The sequence below is a fragment of the Megascapheus bottae genome, chromosome 19 (genome assembly GCF_031878675.1).
Source record: "Megascapheus bottae isolate mThoBot1 chromosome 19, mThoBot2.hap1, whole genome shotgun sequence".
Lineage (NCBI taxonomy): Eukaryota > Metazoa > Chordata > Mammalia > Rodentia > Geomyidae > Megascapheus > Megascapheus bottae.
Genome location: NC_143527.1, coordinates 36,049,988 through 36,067,935, shown reverse-complemented (window position 1 = coordinate 36,067,935; position 17,948 = coordinate 36,049,988). Strand labels below are relative to the sequence as shown.

Genomic DNA, 17,948 nt, shown 5'->3' with positions numbered 1-17,948 from the left:
ATATCCCTGAGGCTTTCCCAAGGACAAAAACTAATGTCGATCTTGTTCTCTAGGCACTGCCTCATCATTAATTTCCACAATCCACTTCTCAGTCTTAGTGTTCAATGGAGAGTCTTTGGCTGTTCCCTTCAGGCCAAGGTAGAAGCTGAGAGGCTAGGACTATGAATCCAAATCTCCCTTGGACCTGAATCCCTTTCATATATAAGGTGAAATTTTACCTATTGATGTTCTACATGAAGTTTCCTTATGGAGTTGCAACAAGTAAAAGAAGCTCAGCTCATCGGTATTTTTCCAGCATGACTGCAAGCATGACCAGACTCTCGTGGGTCCACAACATTGTCTTCATGATGCTTGGTAACTACCTGGGGACACATCATTCACCTCTGCCACTCAGCTTAGCTCACATGGAAGGTCAGACCTTACAAAATGTGCAAATCAGCGAGCTCAAGATTACCTGGCACAGCAGCTGCCATGGAATCTGTAGAAGTACAGGAATGGGAAGTCCAGGACACTGAAGAGGTCACCTAAGGAGCACAGAAATGGTGACACAATACCCTGAATGGTCGACATCTCCCACCCTGGGGCATCTAGCTGCCCCAGAAAGCTAAGGAAGTGGGGATTTCCAGTAGAGCAGCCCTGGGTTCACTGCTCTGAATATCTCCCACATTCCTAGGGTTCTGTGACTGGCATCACCTTATAATAAGAAGACAATCATAAAGACCATTAGCAAGAGCAGGTATCCTGAAGGGCCCAATACCCAACACATGATGCCTTGACCTTTTCTCTTCTCCTAATAACTCTAGCAGGGGTCTATTGTCCCCGTTTTTAGCTGGAGCTCAGGGAAGAGGCATTACTCCATCTGTAATATTGTGTGTGTGTGTGTGTGTGTGTCTGTCTGTCTGTCTGTCTGTCTGTTCTGGGGCTTGAACTCAGGATCTAGGCACCATCCTTTTGCTTTTTTTGCCCTAAGCTGGTACACTACTAAAGCCACAGCTCCACTTCTGGCTTTTTGCTGGTTAACTGGAGATATGAATCTCCCAGGTTTTCCTTCCCTGGTCTGGCCTTGAACTTTGATCCTCAGATCTCAGTCTCCTGAGTAGCTAAGGATTACAGGCATGAGACTGAGTAATTCTGGAACTATGGAGACAAAATATATATCTCATTCAACCCAACTCTTAAGATCTTTTCTCTTCAACAGGCAGCCATCTGCACAGGACAGAGTGCAGCAGGGGTATTCCTTTTCTTTTCTTCTTTTTGTCCTTTTTTTTAAAGATTCTTTCTGCTTTTTGGCCTTATGTCTAAAAAAAGAACATGCAACATTCCCCTGATATACTCTTTCATTTTCATGTTTAATTACTACACAAACAGTACAGAGGCCAGACTGCTTACGCATACTCATTTAGGTTCAGGTCCAAAGGGTACATTTATTTCTTGTGAAGTAAGTTCATTCTTTCAGTTCCACTTGGTACAAGAGGAAACAATCACACATATTGGCTGCGTCCCTCTCTGGAATTTGAACTTGGTCACAAACAAGAAGTCAGGAGATTAAAAAAACAGAAAGCCTTCCAAAAATGTCCCAAGAAAAGGAATTAAGTATTCTTACAGAAGATAGCTTAATCCTTCTAAATTTAGAATTTCTACACTTTGCAGGAGCCCAGCCCTCCAGACTCCTGGATCTTGGTCTGTCTTTGAGTTCTGGGAACACTGGACGAACAGAGTGGCATTTCCTCAGGGTTCATCATCTACCCGGGGACACAGACTATGCCAGCAGTATTTCCTTCACCCCTACAACTAGTAATCAAATATTTCAGAATAAAAGATACAATGAAACCAAGCATAATTCCTCAAGCCTGTAATCCTAGCTACTTGGGATGCAGAGACCAGAAGATTACATTTCAAGGTAAGCCTAGGCAAACAAAAACAATAGGAAAATAGTCCAAAAATCACAGTCTAGGCCTGTCCAGGCAGAAAGTGAGACCCTATCATAAAAATAATCAATACACAAAAGGGGCTGACAGCATGGCACAAGTAGTAGAGTGCCTACCCAGCAAGCCCAAGGTTCTGAGTTCAAATACCAGTTACTGCCAAAATAAACAAATAAAAGACACAATGAGTTTCCTCGGAGATGTAATTGATCTCAAATAATCCAAACACAGATTGGAAAAAAGGCTCAAAATTCTACTTATCTAAAAGAATGTTTTTGGTTTTGACCATGGTCTTTTCTCTATGCAGAGCTGAGGCATATCCTGGCTTGTATTTCCGTATACAAGTGACAGCTAAGATAACCCAGAGACCCTGGACCCAAGGGGCCAGAATGCCTGTTCAGGCATGTGGAAGGGACATCCATGGAGAATTTGTTCTGTATCCTCTGCAGCTGTTGGTTCTTGGCTCCTTCCCAATTTCCCTGTCAGTGTGAGAGAAATTGTGGCAGTCTGAGTGATGAGGAATGGCAGAGAGGGCAATCAGTTACATGCAGGACCTTGAGACCCCTCAGACTGTGCCTCCTCTTGGCACTCCATCTTTTATCAGAAATGCTCGGTACAGGAGGGGACTAGACCCGGGTGCACTGGCAATTTTTTTAGTCCAGTCCAGGTTTTGCAGGGGGTCTAAAGAACAGAGCAGTGCACCAAGAGGAAATTAGAAGAAAAACAAACACAAAATCATACTCCTAAGGAATTTGCGATTGGGTAATAGCCCTCAATCCTAAAAAATGACCCCATCAGTTTCTGAGGGAAAATGAGAAGATGGGAGAATCGTCTGCCTTTATCATGGAGCCATTTCTAAATCCCTCTCACATTCCTCACAGCACCCCAGTGACCTGACCCTTGCCTTACTTCCTAGCACTGGAAGAACAGGAAAGCCAACTTCTCCATCCGTGGTGCATTAGCATCATCCTGACACATAACAAGCACCACTGGATGGAGGGTAGTGGAAAGACCTGTGTGCATCTTACTTGTTCAGGAGAAAATGTTCCAGTTGGCTTTGCGGCCTTCAGTTTTCAGCTGACCCCAAATACTGTTCCTCTGATGCCCTCAACCTACCTTTTCTTTGGTTAAAGTATTACTCTTCAACAGAAGGGGTGCAACAAAGGTCATGACCTCCATAAATTCTCCGCCCAAAAGCTACAGCATGTGATTGAACTCACATCCTTTAGATCTAGAAGCCTTTACAAAAATGTGTCAAGCCCAGTGCCAGTGGCTTACACCTATAACCCTAGCTATTTAGGAAGTTGAAATTGAAGAATCATGGTTGGAAGCCAGAGTGGGCAGGAAAGTCTTTTAGAATATTATACTCAATTAAGTATTAAGAAGCCAAAGGTAGTATACAGGAAGGAAAGATAGGATATTGGCTAATTTTTCCTGGGCTGACCTCAAATTTACAATCCTCTTACCTTTGCCTTTTGAATAACTGGTATTACAGGTGTGTGCCACTTTGCCTACCTCCTATCCCAATATATTTTCTTACTGAGGTATAATTCCATACTATGAAGTATACCATCTTCAAGTGAACAATCCATGTTTTTAGTATATTCATAGAGTTGGAAACCACCACCACTTCTCATTCCAAACATTTTCTTCACCTTAAAAAGACACCTATTTTACATCAGGAAAGTCTACAGTTTCACACTGCTGACTACTTTGTGTTCCCAAAGAGTAACTAAGTGCCAAGGTTCTGTTACAATGACCTGAAAGGTTAGCAACAACTCAAAATAAAATGTCAGCCCATTGGCCAGATTGTACTATTACCAGGAACTACCATGATTTAAAATTGGTGGGAAAAAGCATCTCCCAAGCCTAGCAAACCTCCAGAAATCAACTGAGAAACTTCTAAATTCACTTAGAAAGGGACGCATTTACCTGGGATTCTTTATAATTAAGTGAAGCATCCCTTGAAAAGCAGTTATTAAAAGAAAATCCTGGTAACAGTCAAACAATCTAAATTGTAGTTTCCCTGTTACACACACCAACTCTGTCTCACCTTGGCTATGTTGCTTCTGGGCTTCTTTCCTCACCGTAAAATTTGGCAGCCACTGAGATAATTGCTAAAAATCCTTTTCTGTTCTGATAATCAACACTGGAACAAATGGATATATATATATATATATATATATATATATATATATATATATATATATACAGCTTTTCATTATAGTTTTGTGCCAGTCCTGGGGCTTGAACTCAAGGCCTGAACACTGTCCCTGAAGGTTAGCACTCTACAACTTGAACCACACCTCCACTCTGGGCTTGTTGATGGCTAATTGGAAAGAGTCTCACAGTCTTCCCTGCCTGGGCTGGCTTCAAACCAAGATCCTCAGACCTCAGTCTTCTAAGTAGCCCAGCTAATAATCATAACTTCTTGGTTGAAGGGCAAAAGGCTCTCGTTAGATAAAAAAGTATTCATCCAAGTCCACTAGAAACAAATCAGAAAGTAACACCCAAATCAGGAGGATCTACAAATCAACTTTCTAAAGGCTTTTGACGGCAGCAGTGATTAAAAGAGGACCCTTAAACCTCTGCTAGGTGACAACCATCTTGCTGCACAAAGACAAGATAGGAAGATAGCTTAAAGGCAGATAATCAGAAGTACAGGTAAGTAGAACCCTATTAGGGTTGATGCAAAGTGGGCACTATTTACTGGGCAGGTGAAAGATCCTGAGGGATTGGGATTGTACCAAGGGAAAACACTGACAACAAAATTCAAGCAGGGATGAGAAAAATATCCCTGAGCAATAAATCCACAATAGATTATTTTCTTATATTAATTTTGTGGTGTTAAGGACTGAATCCCTGGCTGTAGTATGCTAGGCAAGTGTTCTACCACTCAGTTCAACCTCTATCCTCATGTACTGGGTTATTAAGAACAATTTCAAACAGATAGGCCATTTCAGATTTCTGTTTGACACCCTAGAAGAGACCATATCCTCTTATGGATGTCTTCAGTGATAAAACCAGGTTCAGAGCACTGGCTGAACAGGTAAGGCAAACAAACCAGTAAGACTTCAGGTGGATTTACCTGTGGGATGAGATGCAACTGTCAGGAGCACCACACTGAAAAAGACAGCAAATATTCATGAAAGCATCCCCAGCACCACAAGCAAAAACATAAATTTCTACCCACTTTACTTGAAAAATAGCTAAATTTGTCTAGAAGCAAATTATCTACACAGACTGGTCTCATTCTCCCCAAAGCCATCTTTTTAGCATGAAAAAAATTTTTTAAATGACAAACAGATTGCTGTTTAAGAGAGAGAATCTCTTCAAGAAGGGAGATGAATCCACACTTGGGACAATAAGGGTTTAGGGTCACATTTCTTGCCCCTGTTGACTGACTCTACTCATCTAATTCACCAAGCAGATTTGAAAGCTAAATGAAGTAAACTCTAAATTACAAGCAGGTTGCAATCTAACAGCTAGCTGTTAAGTGTATGCTAAATATATTTATGCTATAAAATGAACTGTGCAGAAGGTGGTTAAATTTTCAACTGCCTTAAGAAACCGATCCACACTTCCACTGTCTGGCTGAAAATTACCTGGGCTGATACTTAATAGATGCCAAGGGCCAGGAGGAAAAAGGACAAGAAACATTCCTTTGATGTGAGCCATATTAGACCTTGGCACCCTTCCTTCTAAAGTGTCCATCACCAGGAAGAGAAGTTTAGAATTTCTGGAGTTCAGTGCTAGACTGAATTTCCTCTTGCCTGGCTGATCTAAAGGGCTGGACTATTGTTTCTTTCTTCAGGTCTAGCTATCTCACAAATTACTTAACTTGCCTGCCTAGCAGGTACAAACATATTGTTGGAAAACAAAAATTCACTGTGACTTATTCAGTAAAATGTAAATTTTACTTTACCTGAATATGTAGTTTAAGTACTGCTGGTCAAGGTCACTGAGGAATGAGACAGAAGGATAATACATATGAAATAAATGGAGTGATTTTTAAGTACACGAAATGATTATCTTCTATCTCTGTATACAAGTTGCTACTTTTGTAAGTCATCAGTAAATAAGGAGTAAGAATATTTTATACACAAAGCCAGTTCTTTTTTTGTGTTTGCCTAGGGCTTAAACTCGGGATCTGGACGCTGTCCCTTAGCTTTTTCACTCAAGGCTAGCTTTTTCACTACTTGAGCTACAGTTCCTCTTCCAACTTTTTGCTGGTTGATTGGTGATAAGCATCTCCCCCCGGCTAGCTTTGAACCAGAGCCACTCATGAACATGAGCCACTCACGCCCTGCATCAGTTTTTTTTAATCTTAAAAAAGAAGTTTATAAATACAATTTTTTTTATCATTTTGTTGTTGTTGTTGTTGTTGTTTTGCTTTGCTTTTGCTGATCCCAGGGCTTGAACTCAAGTCCTGGGTGCTGTTCCTGAACCTTTTTGTGCTTAAGGCTAGCATTCTACCATTTGAGCCACAATGTCACTTCTGATCTTTACTGAGTGGCTCATGGAGTTTTCTGCCCAGGTTGGCTTTGAGCCACAATCCTCAGATCTCAGTCTCCTGAGTAGCTAGGATTACAGGCATGAGCCACCAGTGCTCAGCTTTAATCCTGCTTTTTGAAACCATAGCTTCTCACATTGCAAGACCTTCTCCCAAGAGCCATTTCTTCAGGTCTTTTCTCTCTAGGCCTGCAGTGACCCCAACCCACAGCAGCCAGGTGGTCAGGCTCAAGCTTCAGCTCTGCTTGGGCCAGAACTCTTGTCTGTTGTCATTTGCATTCACCAAAGCTGCTCTATTGACAGCCTGCAACAAAGGCCTCATTTTACCAGAGAATGGGGCTGGTGTCTGGGGAGAGTTCTGTGTATAAATTAAGTCAAGTTAGGAAGGGGCTGAGAAAATAGAGCTGCCCCTCTAAAGCCAGATGTAATCAATCGGTGCCCAAACCAGGGCATTTTATTAAATTCTCATTTCATCTCATCTAGCTGCCTTTAGCTGGGTGATGGTGGCTTATACCTGTTATCCTAGCTACTCAGGAAACCAAGATCTGAGGATTGTGGTTCAAAGCTAGCCTGGGCAAGAAAGTACAAGGGCTCTTATCTCCGATTAATTGGCAAAAAGCCAGAAGTAGGGCTGCAGTTTAAGATGTAGAGTGCAAGTCTTGAGCAAAAAAAAACCAAGTAGGAACAAAAAGCCCTGAATACAAACCCCAGTACTGGTGTACACACACACACACACACACACACACACACACACACACACACACACACCTGCCTCTCAAAATTGAGACCCAAGATTTCATACCTCTGCACACATCACTGAAGGCTGGTGTTGATGGGCCCATCTGGGTAAGTGCCCCTAGCAGCAAGGGGAAAGATGGATGGCTTTGAGGTCAATCCCTTTTCCTTTAATCAAACCTTAAGAGCTTACCTTAATGTGCTGGGCTTCGGGGATTTCCGTAGTAGTTTATAAGATCCTAGAAATGAAGCAATGTGTGTCAGGGTTCATGGCATTCTGCCTCACAACTGTGGAAGCACAATACTGGGAAGGTGAAGGCCCCTAAAGGGTGCCCCTGTTGCTCCTATTTTCCCCACCAAGGTCATAGACACTGACAAGAGTACCCTTGTGGGCTTAAGGGACTTGAAATCCATCACCCTCCAGGATTCTGTAGTCTGTCAAGCAGCCTGCCAAGAGTGTTAAGCCAGGAAAGTGTCATGACCAATACCGGCATACAATTAACAGGAAGGTTTTAGTTCCTTCACATGATACACATCGGAAGAGAGACACCAAAGAATTTCTGAGTGTTTCTGAACTGTTAAAGTGAAGACACTGTTTCTTCCCTTTATGGCTAGACAAGAAATATTAACATTTGAGTTGAAATTATGACCAAAAATGAAAAACTGAATAATAGGACAGTTAGGCACACTGGCTCATGCCTGTAATACTAGCTACTGAGAGGGCTGAGATCTGAGTTGTAGTCTGAAGACAGCCTGGGCAGATAAATCTGAGAGTCCCTTGTTTCCAATTAACCACTAAAAAGCTAGAAGATGAGATATGACTCAAGTGGTATACTGCCACTTGAACATAAACGTGGAGAGAAAGCACCCAGATCCTGAGTCTAAGCTCCAACACCAGGATGAAAAACAAAAATATGAAAAATCAGACAGCCCCTCTGATTTCACCATTAGGAAGTATACTATTGAAAAAAAAGGTTTTGACACGACTTTCTGGTTACCTGCTCACCATTCTTAGGGAATAGAGCCAGCATTCCATGAATGGATTTGAACAAGCAAAACCTGAGTACATGAATTGGTTAATGTTTGTCAAAAACATTAGCATATTGGAAATGAAAACATTTGAGGAAAACTCCAAAAAGGAAGGCTGTTTAATTTTAATTGTTAACACCATGGATTTAACTTTCCTATTGCCCAGGTTCACTAAAACGTGGATACAGAATAAGAACTAAAAAATAGACCTCAACTATTAAAGTACATGTTCTTTTAAAACTTACCTACACAGAGTGTGTGAATTACAGCCCAGAAATATCCATTTGGATCAAACTGTAACACAATTACAAAAAGAAAAAAAAATGCCTGTCAGGGAAGCCAAAAGAAGGACCCTATGTGGTGACTGAAAATCCAAGTCCCATCAGTGAAGACCACGTAAGGATGCCTGAACCACCAACCATACTGGGCCTCATCAGTTCCTCCTCCTTTCTCTCCTGGTGGCCTAAACATTTTCTTAGCAGGACTCTGTCTCAGCACTCTATTCCCCTTACATCTACTATTTTTGTTTGTCTTTTTTTTTTTTGCCAGTCTTGGGCTTGAACTCATGGCCTGAGAACTGTCCTTGGGCTTTCTCAAGGCTAGTGTTTTACCACTGGAGCCAGAGCACCACTTGTGGATTTTTCTGTATATGAGGTACCAAGGAATCGAACCCAGGGCTGCATACATGCTAGGCAAGCACTCTACCACTAGGCCATGCTCCTGGCCCGGTTAGTTTTCCTTGAACCTGTGCACTGTTCCTGAGCTTTTACACTGAAGGCTACCACTCTGTCAATTGGGACACAGTCCCACTTCTGGCTTTTTGGTGGCTAATTGTAGATGAGAGTCTCACAGACTTTTCTATTCACATTGGCTTCAAACCTCAATCCTCAGAGCTCAACCTCCTAAGTAGCTAGAGTTATAGGCATATGGGCCTGATCACCGCCCTGTCTTAAATTTCAACTCAGAACTCCAAACAACCCAACTAGTTTCATCTATGCCTCTCTATCCCACAGAACAAGGATGGCTTGCACTTTTCCAAGCATGATGCTTCCCCTACAACTGAGCCACAGGGACCCTCCTCTTCTTCCCTTCTTTATTATTTTCATTGAATTTAGCATCACCTGTCATGCATTGTAGTTTCCTTATTCTGTGTCCCTGTCTTCAGCTCCACACACCTTCTTCTACATTGTAAATTCTAGTGGGCAGGAATTAGAACAGGGCAGACACATAGTAAATGCTCAATAAAGCTGAATCTCAGACTACTCATGACTCCTCTAGGACTATGCCCTTGCCTGTTTGCTTCTCCGGGCTCTTACTCATTCTTCCAGATTTAGGTCCAGTATGCAGAGTCTCACCCAAGTACCAGAAAGGTCTGGGTTAAATTCTAAAATCTCCATTTACTCATTAGCTGATGACCTTTTGAGTTGTACTATTCTTAGCTATAAAATGGAGATAATAGTCCCTTCCCTTACAGAATCATGAAATTTTAAATGAAACAGGGCACATAAGATGCTGGCACAGAGCCCGCACACAGCAGTCTCCTTATAATTGGTACCTGTTCCTAAATCGGGAGTCCCTGGGCCCTCTCAGGAGTGTTGGAATCTCTATGCCTCCCCAGACAGCCCTGGCCTCCCTGTGATGTAATGATTTGATGTCTTTCCCAATCCCTGTACTGAACAGACTCCAAGTTCTGCCAGGAACTCAGAGACTGGCTCAGTGCTTGACACTTAAGAATGCAAGGAGAACTGGGTGCTGGTGACTCATACCTGTAACCATAGCTACTCAGGAGGCTGAGATCTGAGGATCACCTTTCTAAACCAGCCTGGGCAGGAAAGTCTGTGAGATTCTTATCTCCAGTTAATCACAGAAAAGGCCAGAAGTGGTGCTGGGGCTCAATTGGTAGAGTACTAGCCTTGAGTAAAAGGAGCTCCAGGGCAATGCCCAGGCCTTAGGATGGTGGTGGCAGGCAGGGGGAGGGGGGTAATGCTGGGAGAGAAGGGTAAGAAAAAAGTAAAGAAAAAAAAATCCAGTAAACATAAAATCTGCAGGTGAGTGAAGTAAACTCAACTTGGGAGACAGAATAAAAAGTACAAAGTAGAAAAGTCCTTGAATGACAGGAAAAACAGAGATGATACAAGTGCAGAAATGTAGACTTGCCAGAGAACAGAGGACAGACCGCATGCTCCCAGAGACAGTGGCACAGCTAGGCCAAAAGGTGGCCAGCCAGTGAGCTCTCAGATGCCTTTGCTAGGCTAAGCTACCGTGAAAGGAAAGACCAGGAGTCTGCAAGGCCTATGAGCTTCAGAGAGTAAAGGTTCTTTGAAGGCACAAGTTCACATGGACTTACCTGGGAGTCATTGAAGGGAAGACATCCTGCAGCAGCCAGGAGGAAGAGGGCACTGTGGACAGGCAGATAAAACAGGTAACTTCACCATTCAATAGCAAAGCACTTTCTGTGTGGAGGTTGACACGCATCCACTGGAGTTTAGAGGAGGCAAAAAGCCTGTGAGAAAGCCCAGTTCTCCCATCATCCTCTGAGAACCTGACTACCTGTGTCCTTTTCAGTTATGCACTCCACAGACAGATTTTTCCTTCTTGGTGGCTCAGCTGTCTGGTTCCCAGAACCAGGCATTCATGGCTCCCTCAAGAAAAAGTGTGCCTGTCTAATGTCTGACAGAAGGAAGTTTTTCAGCTACAGATCTTCAAGAACACATGAGTGGTAGACTAAGGTAACAGATCACAATTCTGCCTGTGAAACACCTTAACGAAGGGTTGCACTCAGCATCCTCCTACAGCAGCATAGACCCACCTCTTACACATCCTGAGTCCATATACTATGGACACAACATCATAGGGGTGGTGTTCCTGCCCAACACACAGAAGCTGAATGAGATCATAAGGAGATGCCAAAACAAACTCAACTGAAGGACAGTCTGTAATATAACAGATATGTGAAAAATGTGAGGACTGTTGAGTGTCAGTGCTTCATACCTGAGATCCTAGCTTGTTTAAGGCTGAGATCCAGATCAAAGCCAACCCAAACAGCAAAGATTTTATCTTCAAAGCAAAAGCTTTGGACTAAAGGCAAAGCTGAAGTGGTAGAGCTCCAGGTAAGCAAACAAGCTGAGCAAGCATGAGGCCCTGGGCTCAAATCCTGATACCAGCAAGAAAATAATGAGATACAGTGAAAAGTGAAGAACTGTCCCCAATGAAAGCATATGAAAAAAGATATGAGGTCCCAGAGGAATAAACTACTACAAAGATAATTTTGGAATACTCATTGTGGGGCATGTCACATCAGGGAAATGGAAACCTATGCTGTAAAAGGAGGCCTAACTCGTGCCTCAGTGCTCATTCCCTGGTCTTGGGACTGCACCTGGCTGAGATGGTGCCTGCGACCAGGTTGGAAGGCTTGGCTGTGGTTTGTAAGGCCACCTCTAGGATCGAACCCTTCAGCCTCTTGGACAGCACTTGTATCCTACTTCCTCAATGAGAGTACCTCCTCGGCCCTGCCCACTTTTGTTCTGATAGGCTCCTGTATCCTATATTAGCTGAATGGACTTCCTCAATAAACCAGTTCCTGCCTTGATGGGTCTCCCTGATGTGTCTGGTTGTCCTCCGGCTGGGTGCATGCCCTGGTCAGGGCGTGTTCTCCCTATCCCTCCTGCGGGTCGGGAGGGACCGAGGACTAAAAACCCTGACAGTCATATAACTCTATATTAGATAATAGTGTCCTACAAGAGGCCAACATTCTAAATTTAGTAATTGTACTTTGAGCTGGGTGCAGTAACTCACATCTGTAATCCTCATTACTTTGAAGGCTGGGATTGGGAAGATTACAGTTTGAGGCAAGTGCATAAGGTATTAATGAGCTTCAGTGGCTTTCTTCCACACCTATTAATCTCATAGAAACAAGAGAATGAATCCTAAAGGCTTCTTGCTATTGTCTTTAGTATTTCTTTCAAAGAATAAACAAAGAACAACAAAATTGAGGAGGTTTGGATAAAAAAACAGAAATAGCTAAAACAAAAATCCTAAATCCACACCAGGCACCGGTGGCTCATACCGTTGTCCTAATTATGCAGGAGGCTGAGATCTGAGCTTTTAGGTTTGAAGTCAGCCTAAGCAAACAAATCTTAGAGATTCCTATGTCCAAATAATGGACACAGTACCAGCCATTAGTAGAAAAAGCACTGTGAGAAAAAGAAGCCCTGAGTTAAAGCCCCAGTACGCCTCCTCCCCCATCAAAAAAGAAATATATATTGGGACTAGGAGTTTGACCTAGTGGTAGAATGCTTGCCTAGCATGCATGAAGAACCTGGTTAGATTCCTCAGCACCACATATATAAAAATGCTGCAAGTGGTGCTATGGCTCAAGGGGTAGAACACTATCCTTAAGGAAAGCCCAGGGACAGTGCTCAGGTCCTGAGTTCAGTCCCCAGGACTGGCAAATTATATAGATATATAGATATATAGATATATCTATATATATATAGTGTGTGTGTGTAGGTGTGTGTGTGTGTGTTGGTTTTCTACCTCTAGGACTGAAGTTAGTTACTGCAGAAGAAGTAAGCAGCAGTTTGATAACAATGCACTGGGGCCACAGAATGTGAAGTGAAAGGATCTACGTGACAGACCAGCTAGTTTTCTACTAAGAAACTGAGATACAGAGGAGATGTCTACAATCACTTTGTTGTGTCTCCAGACCACAATTAGGGACTCACAGGCTTGTCTTCTACCTCCATGGAACACTGTTCATCCCCAAACACTGCAAACATTTTCTCTCTCAACTGCACAGCTCATAGTGATGTTTGGTGGCATCATTGGGGGAGTCTATGGGTTGGTTTTATTTGTTTTTCTCTTCAGAAGAAAATATTGCAAAAAAATTAACTTTTGAAATAATAGATGCTATTGGGAAATATAACTGTTGGTAATAAATTTCTCTGTCAGCTCCCAAGAGTAAAAATCTTTACCAAATTATCACCCAAGTTAAAAATCAGGTTAAATATTCTATTTTAAAGAGATTTTTCTTTTAAACTTACCTACAGGTCTTTGCAGGAGATGTTTTCTATGTGGAAAAAAAGACATCATAAGTCTTAAAAAAAACATTTTCCCCTTTAAAAAAAACCTTTACATTACAAGGCAAATAAATTAGGAAGAGATTTATTAGGGGGTTTCAGAGCTTGCTGCCTTTTTTTGTGTGTCTTTACTGAACCTTTTTCTGCTTGGACCACATGAAGGATGAGTCAGTTGAGAGTTGAGTCACTTAGGCAAAGCATTTTTACCATTAGAATTATATTTACCAGTGAAAAACAAAATTATGTCAGGGCCAGTCTTCAAAACAGAGAGAAATCAAAGTGGTGTAGAAAAAGAAATCATATTCTAGCTCAGCTTCTACTCTACATCTGTCTCCTTATAAGTCACCTATTTCTTTACTTACTTTTGAAAGAGTCTTGCTATGTTACCTGCACTGGTCTTTAATTACAAATGATTCTCCTGTCTCAGCCTCTCTCATAGGCAGGGATTACAGGCATGTACCACTGTGTCCAGCTACAGGTCTCTAAATATGCCTTTTACTAATCCAGCTCTGATTCTGAGCAGTGTTATAAATTACCTGCCATAATGTAAGATTAAGAAACAAGAAAAAGGGACATTATTTTTTTGTAGATGTGTTAGTGCTGGGGATTGAACTCAGGGCCTGGGTGCTGAACCTTAGCTTTTCCACTCAAGGTTGGCACTCTATCACTTGAATCACAACTCCACTTCCAGGATTTTACTGATTAACTAGAGATAGGAGCATCACAGGCTTTCCGGCCTGGACTAATTTCAAACAGGGATTCTCGGGTCTCAGCTCCCTAGTGGCTAGGTTTATAGGGATGAGCCACCAGCACATGGCATAAAAAGGGAACATTTTACTCTACCACTAGAAAACAGAGAAAGAATAGTATATGGGAGAAATAAAACTTGGCCTTTAAAATGCCTTTTGAAATGAAGAAATTCTATTTTGCACTCTTCCTCTATTAACTTTGTCAGTTTAAGGGTACTAATCCTTTGCACCAGAGGAAGAAAGGATATTTTTGTATTTGATACAGGAAATGGACAGATAAGAATGCAGGTTCCTTGTAGACATTTAAGAAGGGCTATTTTCCTAGCTGAGAACACACTATCATTCTCTCCATCAGTTCAGATAATGTGTGAAGTACATACATATTGCTTAGAAGAGTTGACCACAGAAACATACAAGGTTTCATATGAAGACTAGCTTAAGTTTGAATGTGTTATGAAATAACCAGAGACTTAATAAACACATTCTATTTGTGTGCAAAGTTCTGGATTGCATCTTTAGGACGTTTCATCTGTGATCTTTGACCAAATTCTAATCTAGAGTCAAGGAAGGCAGCTGTGGCTGTACTGCCCCCTGGTGGCAGAGTTGGGTCCTAAGATACACAGGACAATTAGTGAGGGCAAAAGCATATGGTTCAGACTCCTAGCTGAATTATTGCATCATTTTTTAGTAAATGACCACACTTAACAAAATGTGTTTCTGGCTCTTATATAACCAAAATGTCAACAGTCTGATGGAAGTAGGAACAGATTGGGTAGAGATGAAAGGGATGTCTCAACTTTTCCATACCCACACAGCAAAGAATCTATCCAGTGCTGGAAAACTTTTGCCTCACTTGAAGGACAAATTCACTACAAGGGCCCAGAATCTGAACCCTCATTAGAAAGAGTGATTACTTAGCTTAGCACCTGTTCTTGAGGCTAACCCTGGAGCTCAGAAGAAGCCAATCAGAGGCACAAAGAAAAAAAGGGCAAATAAGATGCTGTATAAAATTTCACCTCGTTTTATGTATAATGAGGAAAACTATATAACACATCATTAATTGTAAGTGTCTCTTTATTGAAGCTTTGTTTTTTCTAGAAAGAAAGAAAGAAATCCATACTTGTAATCCTATTTAGGAGGATGAGATCTGAGAAACATGGTTCAAAGCCAGCCTGGGCAGCAAAGTCTGCGAAACTCATCTCCAATTAATCACCAAAAAGTTCAGAAGTAGAGCTGTAGCTCAAGTGGTAGAGTGATAACCTTGAGCAAAAATTTTTAAGCAGCAGCAGCAGCTTAGGAACACTGCCCAGACCTCTGAATTCAAGCTCTAGGACCAGGGGGAAAAAAAAGCCTGAAGTCAGAGCTGTGGTTCAAGTGACAGTACTAGACTTGAGGGGAAAAAAACCAAGGAACATCATCCAGGTCCTGAGTGGAAAAAAATTTCATAGAAAATCGAATGGTCAAATGTCAAGAAAAATATACCAAATCATCACTGATCACACTGAGAACCACAGCTGGCACAGAGCACCTCCTATGTGCCAGAATGGCTGGAAGCACTTAGCTATGCACAGCCTATTATATACTTTGCTTGGCTTTTGTGGCCTTTCACAGGTGGAGGCCCACAGGTGAAGGGCTTGCTCTAGAGGTATGAGGTAGAGCTGGGACTGGAAAGAAAAGGGACTCTTCCCAGGGTGGGCCAACCACTAACATCCTGTGGAAAATGCTGCATGCATTTTCTTGCAGGACTAGCATGAGCTGGGCCCACAGCTCATCTTTGTGTCCTAAGAGTCTAGGTTAGCGCAGGGCATATTGTACTTGGGCAACTGGTCAAGGCAGATTTCTCTGAACTGAGTGGCCACTGTCAGCCAACCTTGACTGGAAATTGGCAACAGGAGAAGATATTCATTGGGCCATCAAAAGAAAAGGGTGTGAGGCAGGCACTAATGGCTCATCCTATAATCCTAGCTAGTCAGGAGGCTGAGATTGGAGAAATGTGGTTCAAAATCCTCTCAGGCAGGAAAGTCTGTGAGACTCTCTTCTCCAATTACTCACCAAATAAGCTGGAAGTAGAACTGTGGCTCAAGTAGTAGACAGCTAGCTTTGAGCACAGAAGTTCAGGAACACTGCCCAGGCCCTGAGTTCAAGCCCCAGGACTAGTACAAAAAATAGTAATAATATTTTTTTAAAGGAGAAAGTACTTCTTTAAAATTTAAAGTAAGGCAAGCCAAACTAGCATTTTGCATATTTACCTCTTTCCGAAAACACTTCTGGTACCCACAGACGATAACTTCGGCTACATTATGTAAAATAAGAAACACAGGAACAGCCTGGGAGAAAACAGAATAATAAGCATGAAAATATTTTCTATGATCTCACAGATGTGAAGCTTGATTTTTGCTTAAAAAAGAAAGATGTGGAGCTAGGCACTGGTGTCTCATGCCTGTAATCCCAGCTACTCAGGAAACAGATCTGTGGATTGCGGTTCAAAGACAGCCTGAGCAAGAAAGTACTTGAGACTCTTATCTCCACTAAACTACCAAAAAAGCCAAAATGGAGCTGTGGCTGAAGTGGCAGAGTGCTCGTCTTGAGCACAAAGAAGGTCAGGGACAGAGCCCAGGCCCTGAGTTCAAGCCCCCAAACCAGTAATAGATACATGGATAGTTGGATGGATGGATAGATAGATAGATAGACCAAGTGATCGATCTGTAGCATCTGGCATTCACATACATTAATCTCTCCAGAAAAAATAAAAACTTATACATGGAATAGTGCTTTTTTATTGAGTATAGAAGTTTACCCTAATTTTTAAAGTGTTCCTTAACTATATTCCATCTAAAACTCTTGCACCCAAAATATTTATGCCTTTAATAGGATGATTCTAGAGAAAAAAAAGAAAAAGGATTGCCAGGTACCAGTGATTCACACCTACAATCCTAGCTATTCAGAAGGTTGACATTTGTAGATCACAGTTCAAATTCAGCCTGGGCAGTAAAGTTCATGAGACTTTCATCATCAATTACCAAAAACTGTAGAGCATTGGCCTTGAGCAAAAAAATGTCAAGGATAGCACCTAGGCTCTGAGGTTAAGCCCCAGGACTAGCACAAGGAGGAAAAGAAGGAAGGAAGGAAGGAAGGAAGGAAGGAAGGAAGGAAGGAAGGAAGGAAGGAAGGAAGGAAGGAAGGAAACATATGACAGCTATGTATGAACCTGGCATAAGGAATCACAAAAATTATTTATGAATAGGAGGTCTGGAAAGGCAAGGAAAGAAAAAGTAATACAAAGGATTTGTTCTGATTATGATGTAATACATGTACATCTGAAATACCATGGTGAAAACTCTTCGTTCAACCAATACACATTTTTTGGCCAGTCCTGGGGCTTGAACTCAGGGCCTGGGCACTGTCCTTATGCTTTCTCAAGGCTAGTGCCCTACCACCTGAGACAGTGCACCACTTCTGGCTTTTTCTGTGTATGCAGTACCGAGGAATCAAACCCAGGGCTTTGTGCATGCTGGGCAAGCACTCTACCACTAGGCCATGTTCCTGGTCTCAATGCATTTTTTTTTTTTTTTGCCAGTCCTGGGCTTGAGTTCAGGGCCTGAGCACTGTCCTTGGACTTTCCTCAAGGCTAATGTTCTACCCTGAGCCACCGCACCACTTCTGGCTTTTTCTATGTATGTGGAACTGAGGAATCGAACCTGGGTCTTCGTGCATGCTAGGCAGGCACTCTACCACTAGGCCAAACTCCCGGCCCTCAATACATATTTTTAAAGAATGAATGAGCTAAGCACTGGTGGCTCATGACTGTAATTATAGCTAATTAGGAGCTAAGATATGGAGGATCATGACTAGAAGCCAGCCTAAGATGTCCATATGCAAAATAACCAGCTGAAAGTATAGTTTAAGTGGCAGAGTACCAG

The 17,948-nt window shown here is 42.1% G+C and overlaps 1 protein-coding gene across 4 annotated transcripts in view; it reads right to left on the bottom strand.

Moving 5' to 3' along the window:
* Slc35d4 (solute carrier family 35 member D4) overlaps positions 1-17,948 on the bottom strand; it is an 80,818-nt gene that overhangs the window by 41,249 nt on the left and 21,621 nt on the right. For 3 of the 4 annotated variants that reach the window (XR_016538828.1, XR_016538829.1, XM_090353340.1), the window contains exons 5-12: positions 16,278-16,355; positions 13,244-13,269; positions 10,549-10,600; positions 8,447-8,495; positions 7,366-7,411; positions 5,851-5,886; positions 5,014-5,048; positions 455-524 (exon numbers count right to left, since the gene is read on the bottom strand). Coding sequence is in view for 2 of the 4 variants with exons in the window: in XM_090353340.1 (XP_090209466.1) it covers positions 455-524; positions 5,014-5,048; positions 5,851-5,886; positions 7,366-7,411; positions 8,447-8,495; positions 10,549-10,600; positions 13,244-13,269; positions 16,278-16,355 (392 nt within the window). In the remaining 2 variants the exon portion in view is untranslated. Of the gene's footprint in view, positions 1-454; positions 525-1,918; positions 2,405-5,013; positions 5,049-5,850; positions 5,887-7,365; positions 7,412-8,446; positions 8,496-10,548; positions 10,601-13,243; positions 13,270-16,277; positions 16,356-17,948 lie in introns of those variants that run through there. The other variant, XM_090353341.1, reaches the window with a different exon arrangement.